A 21,205-nucleotide genomic window follows, 5' to 3' on the forward strand; every position below is an offset into this window, starting at 1 on the left:
AGACAACCATACTTCCTTTAAAACAAAACCAATAGCCGTTTTCAATTATAAATTAAGTTTATTTAGAAAATATTTTCCTCTGCCGTACTTTAGCTGCATTAAATACATCTCTGGACTAAAGTACAGAGAAGGTCTTTTCTTCATCACATTTACAATTTAAACAACCCCCATTTTGCACAGTTATACAAGTAATTAATTTTATATCCCATAAAGTTGCACATTAAATACAAATCTGTTAGCCACAGAACAGAGCACGACACACTTAAATAAGTTCTAAATATGTTGATGCAAAACCAACACTGCTATAACACACAAGACCACAACATTATTACAGTGCAGTGTTAAAAACTATAAAGCCCATAATAACTAAGGAACATTGTAGTCGCTGGCCAACGACAAACTATGGCTCCTTTCATCCGTCATGTGCACTAATGTGCAACTGAAACATACGATGACCACGTGGAAATAGCTGCACCGAGTGAGTTGTACACACTGTTGGGGCGGAGGGCAGTTGGTTCCGCTTACCTCGGGGCCGGAGAGAGCTTCCTAACACTTGACGGCAGAATCGGGAGCGATCGTTTTCACTGTGGAACTCCCTCAACTTCCAAGAGTGTTACCGCAATGGGTACCCTTGGCTTCCCGGTAAACGTATTTGTTATTTTTTGTCCGGCATAATCCATGTGAATACTGTATAACTGAGTATGTACATTATGGATTGATTAAATATTATAAGAAAAAAAAGTATAAAATGTGCATTCAAATTCCTGTGTAACGGTTTCTTGAGCGTAGTTTGAAGGCTTCTGTAAACAAACACCTTTACCCAAACTAAAGGAAGGTTGCTTTAACCACCTGAGGAGAGCCACTTAAAAGCACCTCACATGGAAACAAAGTGGTTGACCTCTGGCTTATCAACGACATTCAGACTTGTTCCAATTTTGGCATTAAATGTGAATCTATGGTCGATACATAATCTTCAATTGTAAACAAAACAAAACAGAACATGCATATACCAACCAAATGAATCCGTACAAAAAGAAAATATTTCCCTTTTTAAAAAAATACATAAAAAAAAGGAGATGCTGTTGGCAGCCTCTAGGGCAGAGCAGGGCGGCCTCCTAGATGTTGTTCTCCTTGGTGGTGATGGTGACAAGCTGCTTGGCTGCCTTGGCGATGTCGTACGCACACTGGATGACCTGCTGCGTGACCAGCTGCATGTCCTGCCCCGGGGGGCCGCCCCCGCCTTCGGGGGGGCCCGCCTTGCGACACTCCCCCTGCAGACGGCAGGCGCTGGAGGTCAGCAGGCGCAGCGGGCCCCTCACGATCTCCGAGCGGGGCTTCTGGGCGGAGGGGGGAGACCGGGTCAAACAGGAGGCTTGAGGGGCTACTAAAGGCTTTCTAAATGGCTTAAATGAAGCATATTATTGTGCATACAATACTGTTTGATGACTCTGATAACAATTATATCATCAGCTTATTACCCAGGCTTTTCTCTTTATAGATTTCCCTCGGGCAGTGGCCATCTTAAATTTTCTTCCCATTTTGTTTATACCACTGAAGTAATAATATAATAAGTAATAATCTGTTCATTCTTGATGCCTGCGTGTCAGACACAGCTTACCTTGGGGAAAAGGGCGGCCATCTCTGTCACAGCCACATGTATCCTTTCTGAGCAGGGCACGAAGCTGGGGAGAGAAGAGGGGCATCAATTAAGACCTTCTTGATGCTCATACAGAGTTATCTTGTTAATTGGGCAATAAAACGGACCAAACCCTTCTACCCTTGATAACACTCCATGCGCACTGGCTGAGCTCCAGATCAACAGAGCTACTGAACACACAGTCAAATGTATTACGGGCTGCCGAACGATATCCGTAGTGGACTCTTCAGCAATCTCTGCAGATGAAATTTGCAATTGTAAACGTTAAACGAAAAATGAAATGTTAAAACAAGTATGGAACGGGATGCTTCACCACGAGCACAAGCACGCACACACACACAAACGAACGCAAGCACACGCATGCACGCACACACACACACACAGACACACATGGGATCCAAGGGAACATGCAGCAACCCCCCGCAGAAGAGAACACGTCCAGCCTGTCAATCATCGGAAGAGAGGGAGAGGAGGAGTGTGAGACAGGAAGTGTGTGGTCGGTTCGGAGAGAGAGGAGAAACTGTGCCTGGGAGGCAGGGACAGAGGCCAGAGTACCAGGAGGCGGGGTCGGGGGAGCGCAGGCTGATTGGCTGCTGCTGCAGGGAGGGCGGGGCCTTGTCGGCCCAGGGCACCAGGGTGCTGAAGCAGCCCAGGCTGTGCCTCAGGCGGCGCGCGCCTTCGCGCTCAGATGGTCTGCTCTCACCACACACAACACAACACCCGGGTACAAGGACAACCATGAAGGACCGCAACACAAACCAAAGGGCATCATGGTGGGTGGGAGGAAGAGGTGGTGGTGAAAGTAAAAAAACAGCAAAACCAATAGCCATAGAGGAGCAGGATGATGGTGAGGCGTGTGCGTGTGCGTGTGCCCGTGTGCTGACCTGTGGTGCTTGTTGTCCTGCGCGGCCCTCAGCAGCTCCTGGATGTTCTTGGTGATCTGCTCGGTCTTGCGGATGACGTCCTCGGTGCTGGGCAGACCCAGGTCCGGCTCGGGCTCCGGGGGCGTGTCCAGCTCCGGGATGGAGGAGGCCTCCCCCGGGCGCCCCCCGCTCCTCAGTCGCCCCCTCCGGCTCAGACTGCTGCGCCGGGGAGAACAGGAGGGAGCAGAACTCAGTGACACCCACAAACCCCCACGGGGAGGGGGGGATTTGGGTGCGTTGTGTACCGGACTGTGTCCCACAACCCTGTTTCGGGGGTTAAACCCTGGAGGACTAGCCGCGGGTGAGGGATCAGAGATAACATCGCCCCGCTCTACTCTGGGACTACTGCTTCACTTGGGAATGTTTTTGATTTTAACTTATATACAATGAGACTTCAAAACTCAGTACAGTCCAGATTTTGCTCTTGGTAAATAAAGGTCTGTTAGTTCTAGCAAGATAGTGTTTTAATATTTGTTATTGAGTGAAGAAACGTTCTATATAATTGAGGGGAAGAGGGGAGCACGGTATTCTGGGAACTACCAACTTTCCCAATGCCCTGCAATTTTGTTTGGAAAACGATAAATAAAATCCACTATAAAAGTAGAAGAAAAAGGAGTTCAGAAGAAGAGTGTAGACGGGGACGTGCTGCAGGATTCCATCATTACGTTCAGTTTATACAAATACACAGGATTGAGAAGGTTTGCATTTGAGTCAAAGCTTTACCCTGATTCGTCCACGTCGGAGCCGTTGAAAGCGTTGTCATAGTCACCGTCTGGCATACTGCCCAGCTTCTCCATCTTTGAGGCCTAGACACCAGCAGGAGACGGTCAGAACATCACTAGGTCTGGACTGGTTAAAAATCACTAGGTCTGGAGGGGTCAGAACATCACTAGGGCTGGACGGGTCACAACATCACTAGGTCAGAACATCACTAGGTCTGGACGGGTTAAACATCACTTGGTCTGGACGGGTGGAACATCACTAGGTCTGGAGGGGTCAGAACATCACTAGGTCTGGACGGGTTAAACATCACTTGGTCTGGACGGGTTGAACATCACTAGGTCTGGAGGGGTCAGAACATCACTAGGTCTGGACCGGTAAAAAAATCACTGTCTGGACGGGTCACAACATCACTAGGTCAGAACATCACTAGGTCTGGAGGCAAAAGTAAACATTGTATTTGAGTTCCAGAAAAGATGTTTTTGAAGCCGTTTGCTGGAAATAGCTTTTAGGAAAAAAAATCTTGCCTATCGCTATTCCCCTCTGCTTCAGTCCTTTCAGAATGCACTGTTTCTTGTTTAATGCAAATGAGCTGCTGCCCATTGACCAATGAGCTGTCAGACTGAACCACAGCATGGAGGAGAAGGGATTGTTGCCGTTTGCGGACTCCTAGAGCTCTATATCTATATCATATAATATAATATAATAATAATATTATATCTAATATCACGGCCAAAAGCTTCATGCGCCTCGGATGATATTATGAATCATAAAGACTGCGTCTGACGTCTCTGGTACTTCCACAATAAGTAAAGACTGATATCTCGGCAATGGTTGAGAAGAATTGGGGGAAGGAACTTTGGCCTTGACTCTCTGAAGTCCATGAACCGCGACATGGCGGAAAAAGGGAGCTGATTTGTACTCCGGGAGCTGATTTGCCGGACTGCCGCCGAGCTCCCCGCGCCGGAACTGCCAGCTTCGGCGGCAGTTCAGCTCCCGGAGTACACCCGCCGGAGCTGCAGGAATGCCGCCTCGTGATTTTTTACCCATCCAGACCTAGCGATGTTGTGACCCATCCAGACCTAGCAATGTTCTGACCCCTCCAGACCTAGTGATGTTCTGACCCCTCCAGACCTAGTGATGTTTAAAGGGACATATCATGAAAACAACACTTTTCCTGGGTTGTGGGGTGTTGTTTCTGGTCACTCGATTTTTTGAGTGCGATATGCATTTCTGAGAGTGGATATCTCACTCAAAAAATCATGTACAGACCTTTTTCAAAGTTTGTATACGTGTGGGAGCACCAGAGACCAGAAATAACACCCCAAAACCCAGGAAAAGTGTTGTTTTCATGATATGTCCCTTTAAACATCACTAGGTCTGGAGGGGTCAGAACATCACTAGGTCTGGATGGGTAAAAAATCTCTAGGACTGGACGGGTCACAACATCATCACTAGGTCTGGGCGGCTCAGAACATCACTAGGTCAGAACATCACTAGGTCTGGGCGGGTCAGAACATCACTAGGTCAGAACATCACTAGGTCTGGGCGGGTCAGAACATCACTAGGTCAGAACATCACTAAGTCTGGGCGGGTCAGAACATCACTAGGTCAGAACGTCACTAGGTCTGGACGGGTCAGAACATCACTGGGTCTAGGCGGGTCAGAACATCACTAGGTCTGGGCGGTTCAGAACATTACTAGGTCTAGGCGGGTCAGAACATCACTAGGTCTAGGCGGGTCAGAACATCACTAGGTCTGGGCGGGTCAGAACATCACTAGGTCTGGACGGGTCACAACATCACTGGGTCTAGTTATCAACACTGTCTGCAAGCATTACATTGTCCAGCAGTAGGAAACCAATGTAATGCATGCATGATCAATTTAATTTCACATAAAAGCCAAAGCACTGCAGAGCAAGAATCCTCATCAGCCAGGAATGCAGCCAGAAAGCGAAAAAAAACTAACAATTACAAAGCATCATTGAATATTAGAAAGGTGAGGTGAAGAATTGCATGGAATTATTGTAAAAATCCACAAATTAATGAATTATTTTCAGATGAATAAACAATCTATTAGTCTACATATATCACCTTTTCTATAGTATTTTTTATTTTTTTGAGCTCCAGAGAGTATCGTTTCTAATTCAGGCATAAAAAATGTGGACCCAGGTCTTTGCCAAACTACCTGCGTTGTCTAGTGGGGGAGGTTTGTGCTGGAGCCCGGAACATGTTCAGACTGAGACAAGCATCTCACCAAAGGGTGGGATGAGAGTCCCAACAGCAGGGCAAGCAGCATGTACCAACAGAGCACCACACTGTTAACTTACCCTGTCCAGACAAGGCTGAGCATCTCTCACATATTCCTAGACCTCGTAATCACAGCAAGATGCAATACTGCACAGCCTCACACCACAAGACACATAGTTAGGGAGTGAGGGAGAGGAGGCGGGGCTGCAGTGGGCTCAAGGAGCAGAGCATGGCGATATAAACAATCAGAATCCACTGTCACTGCACTGACAAAACCATTTGATGCTGTCGTAGTGATGCGAATTATCAATTAACTTAATATATGATGAAAATAATACAGAATTGGCATAGACGTGAATACCACAAAGCTCTGAATGAGAAGGGCCTGCAGATCTATGTTAGGATGGCCCGCAGCTCTACATTAGGAGGGCCCGAAGCAAAATGTTAGAATGGTGAACTGCTCGATATAAGGAGGGATAGCAGCTCTACGTTAGGAGGTCCTGCAGCTCTATCTTCAGAGGGCCTGCAGATCTGTTAGGAAGGCCTGCCGCTCTACGTTAGGAGTGCCTGCATCAATATTTTAGGAGGGCCTACAGCTCTATATTAGGAAGGGCCTGCAGCTCTATGCTAGGAGAGCCTGCAGCTCTATGTTAGGAGGGCCTGCGTCTCTATCCTAGGAGTGCCTGCATCAATACCCGAGGGCCTGCAGCTCTACGTTAGGAGGGCCTGCAGCTCTACGTTAGGAGGGCCTGAAGCTCAATGTTAGGAGAGCCTGCAGCTCAATGTTAGGAGGGCCTGCAGCTCAATGTTAGGAGGGCCTGCAGCTCTATGTTAGGAGGGCCTGCATCAATATGTTAGGAGGGCCTACAGCTCTATGTTAAGAGAGACTGCATCATTACGCTAGGAGGGCCTGCAGCTCTATGTTAGGAGGGCCTGCAGCTCTGTGTCTGGAGGGCCTGCAAGTCTGTTAAGAGGGCCAGCAGCTCTATGTTTGTAGGTCCTACAGCTCTGTTAGGAGTGCCTGCATCAATATGTTAGGAGTTCCTGCAACTCTATGTTAGGAGTGCCTGCATCAATATGTTAGGAGTTCCTTCAGCTCTCTGTTAGGAGGGCCTGCAGCTCTATGTTAGGAGGGCCTGCAGCTCTATGTTAGGAGGGCCTGCAAGTCTGTTAAAAGGGCCTGCCGATCAGCGTTATGGGGCCCTTCAGCGATGCGCTGGCCAAGTGAGGAGCTACTTAACCTGTGGAGCTCCTTCGTCCTTAGACCAAGACAAGGTGGATGGAAATGAGGGGAGGGATGAAGAGGAGGTCACAAAAGCGCCCCTCTGCGTGTAAACAAAGGGGATTCCGGATTTCAAATCAAACGGATCAATCGTGACAAAAGACAAAATGGAACAATGAGAAGCTTCCATTGGTTATTGTTGAAAAATGAATGAACATGTTTGTGGCATAGTGGTTGATACTAAAAACTTTTATTAACATGCAGGTTACTTGAACATAATCTGTATCCCTCTGCTCCCAATACAGTTTTTTAGGATGCTTGGCTTGATGCTTTGACGTACGTTTTTGACAGAATACCTGAAAACATACATTTTGCTTGAATAAATGCTTAGAGAGCGGTCTAACACAAAAGGATATGGTATGGGTACATGCGTGAGAATGAGGTATAAACAGTAGAACATAGGCAAACAGCAAACAGCACCATGGGTCCGGTCCAGAGAGGCTAGCTGTTGTTGCTTACGACTGAACCAATCTCAAACAGGATTTGCGATAACTCTAGTGTGTTCCCTGGGTCTGATGCTGTTAGTGAGGAGCAGAGCCTACGAGCCACGTCTGCTCTCCCATAAATGCAGGTGATTATTGCGACACAAACTATATAAACTATGAGATGTGAGAAGGGAGTAATGCAGAGCGGCTCTCTGGATGTGGCACACACTAGAGACGATGGAAGGTTAATGTGTGGCTTTGTTTCCATGGGACTGATTGAACCTCTGGTAACCATAAGGTGGTAGGAACCAAATTTGACCACCCTTACTGCTATGGTTCAATTATGTACGATACAATTAAACCAAACATCCTTAAGGTTAAAATAAAGAACAAAAAAAAACATGAGCAATTTACGTCCATCGTGCCTGTATATTTCTTCACAAAATAAAAATGACATAGCCGTAAAATATATACATACGAAATTGTACTTGTATAAAATAAATGGCTAAAAAGAAAGATAATAATGGGATGAAATGATCTTGACCAAAAAAAAGGACAGCACTTAAATAGTGATTCATTGTTGAACCACGTGCATTAGATCAACAGACAGACACGCACCAGTGTGTGCGGGTGGATCACGTTGTGCCCCACAGACTAGCAGGTAAACACATGTTTGACGCAGAGCACATGTTGGTCCTAAACGAGAAATGTTCAACTAGAGAAGGGGGATTGGTAGCTGTTTTATATGACACTCCCCAGCACTTTGCACACGATCAAACGCTCAGCCACCAAGGTATGATAGGAAGTGGGTCAAATTATCTTTTTGCCTTTAAAGGCACCCAGTGCAACTTTATGTAAACATTCAATGAAAAATAAACATTCAATTTATAGTCTTTTTTACACGTAGTAAGTTTCAATAACTCCATACCATTACATATCGACATTCAAGGAGCAAAGATGAGACGTCGCTGTGTGGTGAGAACTGATAGAAAATCGTAAACAACAACAATTGCCGGTGGGGAGAAGCCATTTTTCCATTGACTGGAAGCCTGCTTTATTTATTGTAGGTTACAAAAAATAAAGAAAATGGCGGCATTGTTGTTGTTATCGATATTCGATCAGTTCTCACCACACAACGACGTCTCATCTTTGCTGCTTGAATGTCGGTATGTAATGGTATGGAGTTATTGAAACTTACTACGTGTAAAAAAGACTAGAAATTTAATGTTTATTTTTAAGCCTCGAAAGTTGCACTGGGTGCCTTTAAAGTGCCAATCTCGAAGATCTGTTTCGCTTCCTTTGGTGGCACCTACCAAAACTGTACACCGCGAAAAACACAAATTGAGTTGCAGAGTCTGCTGCTGTAGCTCCGCCAAGCCCTCTCTGGTGACCAACACTGCTAGGGGTTGGAAAACGCACAACTACCTGGGCCCTGCTGGAGAGTTGAGTGTATTGCAAGAATGTCACCATCAGCACCAAGTTGCTAACATCACCCAATCACAATTGTGTAACCTCATTCGATGATAGTGACTTAACTGAGATTGATTTAAACAAGTCTTTATAAGAGATCCAAACCGTTTTTCAGTCAGTTGGTTTACTGGCAGTGCTAGCAGAGACCCGACGGTTGAAGAGCAAGTCTGTTGCGTTAGCTCTGACTTCCAATTCCGGCGGCAAAGTGGGTGATGGGAGAACGTGTCACTCACTGTGATCTGCCTGAGATTTCTTCTAGAGAATGTCCCCCAGGGCTTTCATCAGGGCTCCGAAGGCTCAGCCACAATTGTCCTACCGCGTTACGCCAAAGTGACTTAACACACATTTATTTACTTGAAAATCTAGAGATTACTACTTAAAGTAATAGTATCATAACAATAATATATAGTGGTATGCAGACGTCTTTTTCATTTTTTCCTTTTTTTGTGCATGAATAATGGGTGTAGGGTCCCTTCAAATATGTCCTAAAAGGAGGTTTGGAGTGCCCGGGTTTGACTAGGCCCCCGGGCCTAGGCAAACCCAGAGAGCTAGACGAGAGAGGCTGAGAAGAAAACAGGAAGACCCAGCTTGTGAATGGAGAGGTCAACTATACAGTCCGGTCTGGTGCTAATTCCCATGATGCATTGCTGTCCTCAAGATACTTACCTAGACCATAACCACAACACATCTGTACCAAAATGTACTCCGCTCCAACATAGTACAATCAATTAACCATCTTTACACCATAGTGTTATGATTGTTTAACCATAGTTACACAAATCTTACTTAAGATTACTGTGGTGAAGTCTGATAGCAGACAAGCTTAAATCTCAGGAAACTTAAATCTCAAAAATCTCTTTCTTTCACTACATATTTGAATCGACCAATCAAATTGCTGGAGTCAGCGATCTGCAAGAGCTTCATCGGCTGACAGCAAACTCAAACTCAGCTGGCACAAGGAAACGGTACCCAATCATGGGAAGACACCCTCAAACAATCTGTCCATACACCAATGTTATTAGAAAAAGTGTTGAGAAAGGTCTCAAATCAACACCATGAAGACTGGCTACTGTATAAAATCTTTCAGAAAGCTTGATCCACTCTCAGGAACGAAACTGGAAACAAGACTAAACTCCTCCCCTTGCCGTTTTTTGGATTTCCTGTGCCGTCACCCCCAGAAGTTATTCTATGACATACTAAAACTGCTCGATCAGAGATCCTCTTTTTTTAACTGACTAGCGTAACCACCAGACACAACCGTATAGTTGCACTGCAATAGGAGGTGAGGAGGGGATGATGGCGTTAGTAGATGGTGAGGGGATGTGGGAGAAGGAGGCAGGCGTGGGGGGGGGGGGGTCTTACTTACATGAGGAGGGAAGGGAGTCAGGGAGGGGTGAGGCTCCTCTGGGTAGGGACACTCCCCCTTGGAGAGGTGGGGTTTTAGGGCCGAGCCGGTCTCGTACATAGACATGGGCCTGCTGCTGCTGAGGCTGCTGCTGCTGCTGCTGACCCGGGCCGACTGCCGGCGCTTGGGGCCTGAGGAGGGGCCCGAGTAGGAGGGCTCGGGCTGGTCGGCAGGGGCCTGATAGATACTGGCCGGGCCCTGCCGCCTCAGGGAAGAGTTCTCGCTTTGCAGAGATTGCAGCTGAAAAGAGACGGGGGGGGAGGAGGGGGAGGCAAGCCGTTGAGAAGAGGAGCACAGGAAAGCGAAGCGAGCTAGGAGTGGTCGAGGGCGACCAAGTAAAAAACGTTCACCAGGTCGGTAATACTTTGTGATTGAGGGATCTTCCATGATTCTTTGCAGGGGATGTTTACGCTAAAGGGTTGACCGGATACGGATAACAGCATATTCAAAATAAACCAAAAGCTGGAACCATAACCTCCGGGACACCACTATCTGTTCATCAACACCAGTAATAACGAATGATTCTTGAGTCAATCATAAACAGCGATTGGAATACCCTGTGATTGGTGGAGCCCTTGAGGTTTGGCCCCAAGTGTTTGTTTATAATGTGGAATAGCCCCAAGGTTAGCAGTTGGGTGGAGCAAAAGTTAACGTTGCCATCACACACTGGAGAATGTCAGGTGAGAAACTAGAAGTTTGTGTTATTACTAGAAATGTTCCCAGTAGCTATTAGAAACGGATAAACACATAATTCAAATTTTCTCCAAATTAGTACTTTCATCTGCTTTGCAGATAAAACAGATGGACAGTATATTTTACATTTCAGTAGTCTGAGCGAATATGACTTTTGGATTAGAATCAGTTAAACTTGAGTCTGAGTCCAGAAATAACACAAACTCAGTTTCAGAGGCCAAGGCAGGGGTATAGTCGTATAGGTTGTAGCGCATGCAAGCCATAGGTAGAGTTGTAGACCGCACCAGAAAATAGTAATGTCTATTGGATTCCCTTGGTGAATTCCTGATGCTCCTTACCAATCACATCTATGGGATTTAGAATGTTATTCTAATATATATATAAATAAATATATACTAAATACACGCATGGCCATGAAGCCATGGCTGTTCTGTTTCTGTGGTCAATCCGCAAATCTGGCTCTAAAGTTAAATGGTTAAGTTAATCCAAGTCCTCAGTTTAACAGCATAGAAAGGACTAAGGTCACCCATTCCATGTTTTCAAATGGCTTCCTCAACACATTTATACTACAAGGGTCATTGGAGTTTCCTTTTCTCGTTTGATTATGAAATCAAGACACTGCTGGCTAACAGTTGCGTCTCAAGGTACGACTTGTCTTAGGTCATCGGGTAGGACCAACAGCCATGTCACATTATCTAGGTCCACTACATTGAGGCTTGTACCAACACAGAGATCACAGATGTGAAAAAAACAAAATGAAACTGCACATTACACCGAAACCATGAAAACAGCAATGTTGTTTGAAGAGTGGAAATAATACAAATGCAATAAAAGAAAAAAAAGAAGCCTTCAGCCGCCTACATTTAAATAGGGTGGCTTGAAAGACATTTTTCCCACCTATAATAAGCAATTACACTTTAGCAAATTAAAGGGTACACATAGTTACACAGAATCTCTATCAAAACGATAAATATATATATTTATATATCCAGCGCAAAAAGTATAAGGTACATAACAAACTCCTCTATAAAACTATGTTGCAGCCAGAGCAGATCAATGTATACAAACACAGAGCACATTGTGCACAATCATTCTGCAAACAACAGCTCAAAAACACTCTGACCACATCGTATGTCGTAACAAGATAAATCAAGTCAAGCAAGACTCGGGGAGTACAAATTCAACACAACACAACAACAATTTGTGTTACGTTTCCTACACACAATTTCACGAGCATGCATGTTTGTAGATCACTTCTTAGCACTTGATCATTATAACATGCATGTTAGTAACACAAGAGCAAGCCTCTTTACACTAAACTCAGGTTATTTGGTATGATTTCTTTGGAGTGGGACATGCAGGCCGAAACAAGGAGGGGGGGGGAAGGTAAGGGCCCTTCCATCCTCACACTGGAAGATGAAACGGAACTCTGCCGAGTGTCGTGGCCTCGCCCTCCGTCCGACCGATCGCTCAGAACCAGTGGTCGAGGCACTCCCCTCGTCCAGTGTTAGTGGTGTTACTGGTGGATGCCGACGGTTACTGGTGGAATGCCGGCGGTTACTGGTGCAGTTCAGATGGTACCTTTTTCTGCATGAGCCGCAGCTCATCGCTCAAGTTTGTGTTGACTCTCATCAGCTGCTGGATCTTGGCCTCGGAGAGACACAGCGCGTTCTTCACTTCCTGGAACTCCTGCATGCTGATTGGTCCGTCGGAGAGGTCAGAGTCCAGGCTCTGTTGCACAGGGGTTAATCTCTTTAAGAAAGCCACTTTCAACATGGATGTTCAACAATACTATGGTGGAGTTGGACTCTCTTGGACTGTACAGAGTATCTCAATTTGAGCACTTTCATACAAACGTTCATCTGTACAGTTTCAGAAGACAATGATTCCCGTTCATTCATGTTGTTCTTTACCACAGTTCTAGTCTCAAAAGACTCCACGGCCCTCGCCCTAGTAGTGGATGACACACACACACACACACACACACACACACACACGGTGTCTATATAAGTTCAATGAATTATCTTTGCGATAGTGGGATTAAACTAAGCAGTGTTATTGATGTGATTCATGGTCATACCACATGCTATGTTATTAGGTGAGCGGGGGAGCTAGCTTGGGGGGCTAGCGGGCTACCTTGGTGCGGTCATCCTTGGCCGAGTGCTCCGCGTCCGTGTCCTCGTCGGACGCCACGCTGTCGTAGTCGGGCTGGTCGGCGTCCGGACCCTCACTGCTGGACCCCATCCTCATGCCCCGCATCAGCAGCTCCACGCTGCCTGCACAGCAAACAGACCGTCAGCGTGTGTGTGTGTATGTGTGTATGTGTATGTATGTGAATCTGTATGGATGATTTTTTTTTATTTTATTTTTTTTAAATAATTGAGTTCATTGAATTGCTCAGAGACACCTCGACACTCAGCAAGGAGGAGTGTCCCTGAGCAAGATGACTGCTCACCTTCCGGTTCCAACTCAACCTGCTTTGCCTCCCATACCGTTGGCCTTCGACCCTGGCAGCAGGCTGTGGCGAGGCCCCTCCCCCTACTCACCCTTCGGACTGACGACGGCGTTCCCCTGCTGCCTGCGCTTGGCGTCGCTGAGGATGTCGATGACCAGCGTTGCAAACTCGTGAGCGTTGAACCTGGCCAGCTTCTGGCGTCCCTGCGAGACGAGAACACAGGACATCAGCTCCACGCCCCAACACCGTCCACCCATCCATCCAATAGACCCGGATACCGTGAAGATGACATAACAACCCCATGGCGAGGCGCATGTGCATGTGTGGCACGGCGGACAGTGGAGTGTGTGAGTGCGGCGGCCCGGCTTGCCTGGTTGCGGGTGGAGGAGTACTCAGGGTTTACTGGAAGGAAGGGCACCACGGTGGTCTCGGTCACCAGAGTGCTGTGGTTCTGTGTGGCTAACCACACTGCAGACAGGAGGAAGAGTGCACAGCAGTCAGGCCCCGGTCAATACCCCATTAGCTGCTCTTTGAAATGACCTTTAGCGGTCAAGTAGCGGAGTACATTAAGGGGTACCTGCAAAGACACAGCCTCACACTCTCATTAGCGCATGAACTCAAATGGAATTATTCCACTTTCACCAGAGATGGCGCTGTCCCTCCCCCCCAGTCTGATTTAAGCATTTAAAACATGCCTGACATGATAACACAATATTGAGTTAATAACACAATAATGAGTTAATAAGGTCACAACAATAATAATTTACCTGCGTCTGTCTCTCTTCGATCCACTTCATCGTAAACATCCATGGCCAACTCCTCAAATAAATGATTGCTCAGCTGGATGAAAAAGAAATCTATTCAGGTGAGGACTTTGAAATGTACATGATATCATAGATATATACATTTTGCTGTACAGATGGTAGAATGATACGTACAGACTGCAGTTTTCTTTTGGCTGCTTTCGCCAGCTCTGATAAATCTAAACTGCTACAGAAAGGAGAAAACATTATCTTCAGCATAATGCAAGTGGAAGGTAACTCCAATGTAATGAAAGTGTTTTCAATTCATACTTACATGTTTCTATTCATCAAGAGAGCAATACAAAAAATATCGAACACACGATAGGGAATTAAGGTCAAAATTGCAGACACATTTCTAACAACAACTAGTCTACAATAAGACAGGGTGCAACATGTTCTCCATCGGAATAATGACCAGTGAATTTTGAAATGGGGTCAGCAATCTCAATAGATTAACATTATTTTGGTGGCTGTTGGTTGAAGCAAATCTGCCAGCCAATTGATGGTGCTAATTTGGCTGATTAGAATATAAATGTCTTGATTAGCTGCCTCTTCTTAAACATACTGTGAGCAAGCATAACAAGGCAAACCAATGGCAGCTAGCATAAACAACTGCACAGTGCTCCACTTCTCATCTAAAGATTCAAAACAGCCTTCAGATTATAATTTTTTATACATTCGCAGGTACACTCTGGGATTACATCATTACATGCCATCTATTTCAGGGTCAAGATAGATGGGATGTTAGGGTTATGTTTAGGGTTAGGAATTCATTACGAAAAGTAAATCTTTGTTTTTTTTAGCCTTGTTGGATGGATATGGAATATATGCATGCAGGAGTTTGATTCAAACAAATGAGATCACAAGAGATCATGTTACAGAGAGACTACCTCGACACTCTGACTCTCTGGTCAGAATTGTTGAAACAAACAATGACAAATCAAAACCATTTGTTGTGATTACTAATAAAACTATCGTCACTGGTCGGCAGACCAGATTGTAGGGAGAGCATGAATCCCTTAGTAAATCGAGTGGCTGGCTAGCCTTCATTCATATGCATTCAGTAATGTGCATTACTTTAAACAAAATCTAAAAAGTGCAGTGAAAGGTTAATTAGTGGCGCTTTAAACCTTACCTGTCAGCCATCTGTGGAACTATGAAGTGCTGCCCAGTTTTATGATCTGAAAAACAAACAAAACACACGACTTATATACATTCACAGGACAGGTAATCTCCAAAATATTTTTTTTTAAGTTGACAAATTTTCTGTTTCGGTTTTAAGAAGTGTTGTTGACCAAACCTAAATACAAGAAGTAGGCCACTTCTGTGAAACGCCTCTCCAGAGTGGTAGTTTGCTATGGGCACCCATGTGACGTGGGCTCTGACAACGCCACACTCCTATGAAACCTAAAGGGTATGTTTTTTCTAACACTTTGCTTTTTCAAGAAACAAATGATCTCCTGGGCGGAAGTAGTAGTGCTTTTCCTGGGGGCAACCTGCCTTTAAAGTGGGAGAGCATGTAATGTATAGACCAGCGATATGCCTGTCTTTACCACCAGTTATGAATCAAAAGGTGTCATTTGAATCTAGTACTCGAAAGGGACTTTCTTTTTTCATATTGACAGAGAATTCCAATTCATTCATTGGTGGGTCCGTAATGCATTCATAATGTTTGGCCGAGCGTTGTCATGTTTGAACAGCGTAGTCCTGGCTCACCTGGTCTCCGTCCACACAGGTAGAAGGCCAGGCGGTCCGTCAGCTCGTACTGGATCTCCACCAGCCGTTCAGACAGCTCCTGGTGGCCCGCCTCCCTGAAAAAACATCCACACACTCCGCAGTTCAGCGGGAGAACAGCGATACCTCATCCCAGTGGCCTTGGTCCCCGAGTGCGGCCATCTTAGTTCGGAAGCAAATGCTAACCAGCAAGGTCCACTTCTGGACACACGATGATGAATTCACAAGCATTAACATGTTTTACTTTCAAAATAAAATGGTCACGCTATTATGAAAAAGCCCAAATTTGTTTTGTTTACAGTAAGAGTGTAAGAATATATAAAACCAAAAATATGTAAGATTAACATTTATTTTTGCCGTCTGCTGAAATTGTGGTGCTGGGCTAATTGAACAGCGGTGGTGCTGCTACAGCCACATCTGATAAAGGGCTGATCAAATGTTCAGCCCACACAGGAAATTGCATCACATGAAACATAAAAAAATAAAAAAATCTGGGTGAGGTAAGCTATCCTTTGCAGGTTTGGTAGAAAAAAAGACATGATAAGATGGTACATATCAGCCCCAGACGGGGTCTTTGGGAACATTGAGCTGGACTTTCATTAGACCGCCCAAAAGATAAGATTCAAGCATAAGGAGTGTGGTATCAAACGTTGGCTGCAGACCTGGCGTAGTCCACGGGGGTTTTGCCGGTTGTATCTGGGGCCCCGGGGTCGGCTCCGTACACCGTCAGCAGCTCCGCCTGGGAGACCTGGCCCGCCTTGGCGGCCACATGCAGAGGCGTGTTGCCCTTCTCCTGGAGCACAGACAGGCAGTGCAAACGCATCACAGCTCAGGGCTCAGCAGACGTCCAGACAGAGACACACGACTCCACATACAGACGAGGAACTGCGCTGTGGTCTCACACCTTTACAAAACGTGAAGTTGTTTTTGTACTGCATTAGGGTTAGCTTTTGTTGTAGAATGGAGTAGTGGTCGCATCATGTACCCGCATCGTCAACATCATCCGACGTAATAATAATAAATATTTTTTGTTATTTGCAAACAAAATTATATTTTGTTTGCATCAACCAGGAGAACTTCTTCTGGCGACTGCAAGTGGCATGAAGTGTGTACGTCGATATTTCTGCGGAGGGCTGTGAAGCGGGACTCACTGGGTGGAAGAAGTTGGCCTGCGCCCCCAAAGACAGCAGTCGGAGGCAGGTCTCCAGGTTCCCCGTGCGCACGCTGGAGTGGAGTTGCTGGAGGAGAGGAGCTCGGAATGAACCCAGTAAACTGACTGACTCTTTAAAAGGCACAGGCAATCTCACGTGTACGCACACAATCTCAAGTGTAAACACACACACACATTATATGTTCTCCCCTAACCTTGCTTAAGTCCTTGGCGGTGAAGCTGTCATCGTCTCTGCAGGGCATGCGATGCACAAACGCCAGCATTTGATACTTGGCCTTGATGAACTCTGTTTTGTTTGGACTTTCCACATATAAAATCACGACAAAAAACAAACAAACATACAAACAAACAAAGGATCAGAGGGTGAATGAGAGCAGGTCCCGGGCCGTGACGTCGGCGTGTATGTGACGCTGCACGGAACTCACTGCAGTCGGTCCTGAGGCCCCGCCTTGCGCCTGCCGCTCAGCACGGACGCGGGGTCCAGCAGCGAGTGTTCCCATATCGAGTTGGCCCCATTGCTGTACAGCGTCTGGACCATCTGTCCACAAATATGAGCCCACAGTCAAAATAAGCAACGCGTGGCTATATGCACACAGTGTAGTGTGAGAGGCAAGAGGCCCCTTCCTGCTACTGCTTTTAGATCGGATGAACAGACCTAACACCGGACAACTGTTTATTCAAATACAACATGCCTGTGTTGGGGCGATAGCTCGCAGATCAACTCGAGTCTCTGAGCTGATTCAGGTGCCAATTTGTCCTGGAGCTGATTGGGAGGCCAGGGAGTGTGTGCGTGTGCGCGTGTGTGCGTGTGTGTGTTCCTTACCTGAAGCTTTTGTATTTGTGTTTGCACGTTTGTGTGCACTCCGCCGGGTGTGTCTTACCTGCAGCTGATTGGGGGGCCAGGGTGTGTGTGTCAGGTGTCGGACCTGGGAGCTGTGTCTCCCCAGACTCCGGTGGACGCTACAGCATTCGTCACAAATCAACACTCCCCTGTTGACCGATGCCCAGCGGGGGTCTACAATAGAGAACAACACTGCTGATGAGTACAGGTGGGCAGTCCAGAGGTCTCAAAACCTGAGTTTAACCTCTGTCACACATCATTGCATCACTGGGGCCAGTGATGCACCATTGTTGTAAACAAGCAATGAAAAATAGTGTCAGGACAGCACCAATATGCACAATATATTATACTGCACCATAAAATCATCAAATATTTATTAACAGCATTTGATCAAAGTTACCATAATGAACACCGGCTAAATGTTGAACTTAATGATACCCCATCTACTTCTTTCCTTGACCTTCTCTTGTCTAAATACACACTATTTTCCAGTAATAATAAATAGGCAGGGCAGTGTATCCAACAACATTTTTTAATTTATCTAAGCACAGCAAAGAATTTTTGTGAATAAACAAATGTAACATTAAATATTGGAAATACCTTTTGAAACCAATAGCTATTGAGCATATATAATAATGTTTGACATTCTCCAGGCTGCTGTCAGTGTGGAGATAACTTGGCACACTTGACTTTATATAATTAGGTGTCAATATGACTCACATGCTCTAAGCTGCATTAATTCACCTAAACTAGCTGCATCTTGTTTTCATTATGGGAAACAGCAGTGACAGGTCCCTATTGACTAAATGTCTTACCACAGACATCATCTGTGGTTCACTGTCACACACACACGTACAAACACACACACACGCACACACAAGCAGACGAGATTTGCATCTGATCGGCGAACTGCACCAGTAGGCCGGGGAAACAAAGTGTAAAGGAGAAGTGAAGAAATATCTCATAGGCTGCATGGTGGTTTCAGAAGGTGTAAAAAATGACCCGCCTCCCTGTAACCCAAAAAGTAAGAGCTTCCTCTTTCAAAATACAGAAAGTGAGTGCTGACTAGAAGTTCAGCGTAAAAATCCAGACCGTGTGGTGTCCCTGACACTAAATCTGCACTAGCTAAATGCCAAATGTCAGCTGGAATCCATATCAAAATACTGGGTTTTAATGGGGATAATGTGCCGCCATTAAATCCCACACCCAAGACTTGGTTTGTTGGCGGCCTGGAAGTAAAATGCCAGAGATAGACACGAGACAATCCATGACCCCGAGACCCTGTGAAGTTCTTGGAGACAGCGGAGGTGTGGCCCAACTCCACACAGCTGCGCATGCCGCCGGTCAGATGCTACGTAGCGCCAGGTGCAGGAAAGTCTACTAGTGGCTCCTCTTGGCAGTCCACTGGGAAGTCCACCGCAAGCTGGCTGTGTGCCTATCCCCCTCCCCCCGGTCCCCCAGAAAGGCTTCTGTATTAATATCACGTCTTGTATCTCTAAATATATTCACACCCAACCCCACAACTGGTGAGGCTTGGGGCCGGATGGTTTAGAAACAGAGAAAACTTGGGGGGGGGGTTAGCATCTAGACAAAACAGAGCTAGGGGATACTATGATACCATCATGCATATTCCAGCCTTGTTATTGGAAGAAGACTGGACAACAACTGGTAAAGCTGTCATCCAATAACACAATTGTTATTGAAGTTACATAAGCCATTGGTGTATGGCCATTGAAATGTTCACCTTAGCCCAGAAAGATTAGGCATGAAATGAGATTGCCTTAACAGACAAGAAGTGGCGCCGCATGCATTCTAAGGATCCAGCAAATTCACACAGCATCCTGTTGTGTTTTCCGGTGCTTGTTGAAAAACATCACGTCACCTCTTGCATAAAAAGCCACGACTTGACCCAATTCATCCAGAGCAATGCAACAACTTTACCTCGAACAAACCGTCAACAACGAAGAAGATGCATATGTGAATGAACTCATTGTGTCCCTTTGTACTTTGTACACTACACTGCCTCCATGAAGAGATACACAGGCCTACAGCCGTGAATGAACAGTCAGTGTCACTCAGTACTAGCAGCCAAGTCTCCACAAGCAAATGTAGTAATGCTGGTCTCATCATTCCTACTCCCTCCCCGTTTGGCAACGGAAGCCTAGAAATATGACTAAAAAAACTACACCATCTTGTGCCATCTATATATTTAAAAAATCTGTCCTTAATTATTATTGTTTTTTTAACAATGTGCAATGTATTTCCAACAAAACACTTGTTGGTTGGGCGAAATCGATTGTTGAAAATGTTCCTCTAAATGTATGAACGTACACTGACATCATTATGCAAACATTTGACAAATGTCTCTGCTTGTACAAGCCATATGCAATATGAGCACATCGTGAATACCTACTGAGTGATAAGAACAATGACCACTAGAACGTCCGGGCTGTCAGACTAGAATCCACAGGCGGGCATCCCATTCAGGGGCACACTCAGCAGGCCCCTTCAACGAGACCTACTTCTGTCCTGTCAAACCAACCAGATAAATAACCAGGCGAGATGCATACGCACTAGAACTAAAGCAAAAGTGTAAAAAATCACCTCATATATCCCAGACAGACATTTGCAAAGTTACAACAAAACTAACGTCCCTTTTCATTGAATATTCAAATTTAAACCTATAGAGATGAACTAGAAAAACCCAAACCAACTGAGCTGTGCTGTCTGCTGATGATATGTGATATGGTTATATACCAGATAACGAACAACTGATTAATTAGCCAAGGCCAAATGACATGTTAGGTTCAAGCCTAAAATCAATGCCCGTGAGGGTGGATGAAGTTGTAGCAGACGCTTACCTGGAGAACTGCAATCAGCACAGACGTCCGTATTGCGGACTCGTTTGGACATGGTGGTGCTGCGCTCAGGACGACGGCTTTGTGATCAATGTAAGGAGTGGGTCGCTCCCTCTGCCTTGCTAGTCATTGATATCCTTGTGAAGAAGAGGGATACCTTCCGCGTTAGCCGCCGTTAGCTAATTGCGTGTAGTCTGTGAACGACCTACTTCTCAAGCTGATGATAACCTTGTATTCAACCGCTCAGGTTTCCGTCTATATGGATGGTCGGCGGTATCGCGGTTCACACGTCTCTATTGTGCAAGCGCCAAATTGGCTAATTTAGCCGCAAGGGTCAACCTTCTCATGGTAGTTAGTTTCCTAGGCTCGTTGCGGCACCACCGCACCGCGGAGACATAGCATTGGCTACTACTACCAGGCTGGCAGCAGCTGTGACTTGTGTCATAAGCCCGCTCCACGCAGCCGTGCTGGGGGTAGCTCGTCGGATCGAGCGCTTGGGACGGTTATAGCTGACGTTAT

The 21,205-nt window shown here is 45.8% G+C and overlaps 1 protein-coding gene across 8 annotated transcripts; it reads right to left on the bottom strand.

Annotated features, from left to right (window-relative positions):
- Positions 1–38: 38 nt before the first annotated feature.
- On the bottom strand, positions 39–21,105 carry git2a (G protein-coupled receptor kinase interacting ArfGAP 2a). 8 transcript variants are annotated; one of them, XM_030359589.1, is made up of 22 exons: positions 20,690–21,105; positions 17,869–18,002; positions 17,413–17,525; positions 17,182–17,287; positions 16,968–17,054; positions 16,479–16,609; positions 15,799–15,893; positions 15,218–15,263; positions 14,357–14,362; positions 14,218–14,269; positions 14,047–14,119; positions 13,650–13,747; positions 13,371–13,482; positions 12,961–13,100; positions 12,406–12,555; positions 10,093–10,371; positions 6,791–6,874; positions 3,304–3,386; positions 2,542–2,739; positions 2,213–2,350; positions 1,619–1,682; positions 39–1,334 (listed from the first exon to the last, which is right to left on the bottom strand). In XM_030359589.1, the coding sequence occupies exons 1-22, from the start codon at positions 20,739–20,741 to the stop codon at positions 1,116–1,118; spliced, it is 2,460 nt and encodes an 819-aa protein (XP_030215449.1). In that variant the 5' UTR covers positions 20,742–21,105; the 3' UTR covers positions 39–1,115. The 8 variants fall into 8 exon arrangements, with proteins under 8 accessions (XP_030215449.1, XP_030215448.1, XP_030215453.1 ...); XM_030359588.1 differs by having other exon boundaries at positions 39–1,337; XM_030359593.1 differs by lacking the exon at positions 2,213–2,350 and having other exon boundaries at positions 39–1,337.
- Between the last annotated feature and the right edge of the window lie 100 nt (positions 21,106–21,205).

This window comes from Gadus morhua, chromosome 6 (genome assembly GCF_902167405.1).
Source record: "Gadus morhua chromosome 6, gadMor3.0, whole genome shotgun sequence".
Taxonomy (NCBI): Eukaryota; Metazoa; Chordata; class Actinopteri; order Gadiformes; family Gadidae; genus Gadus; species Gadus morhua.

Coding starts and splice junctions, on each gene's coding strand:
- git2a (XM_030359588.1), bottom strand. CDS start 20,741: ATGTCCAAACGAGTCCGCAATACGGACGTCTGTGCTGATTGCAGTTCT. Junction 18,003..20,689: donor TGCTGATTGCAGTTCTCCAG/GTAAGCGTCTGC, acceptor TCTCTATTGTAG/ACCCCCGCTGGGCATCGGTC. Junction 3,387..6,790: donor AGGACGAAGGAGCTCCACAG/GTTAAGTAGCTC, acceptor GCTGGTGTCTAG/GCCTCAAAGATGGAGAAGCT.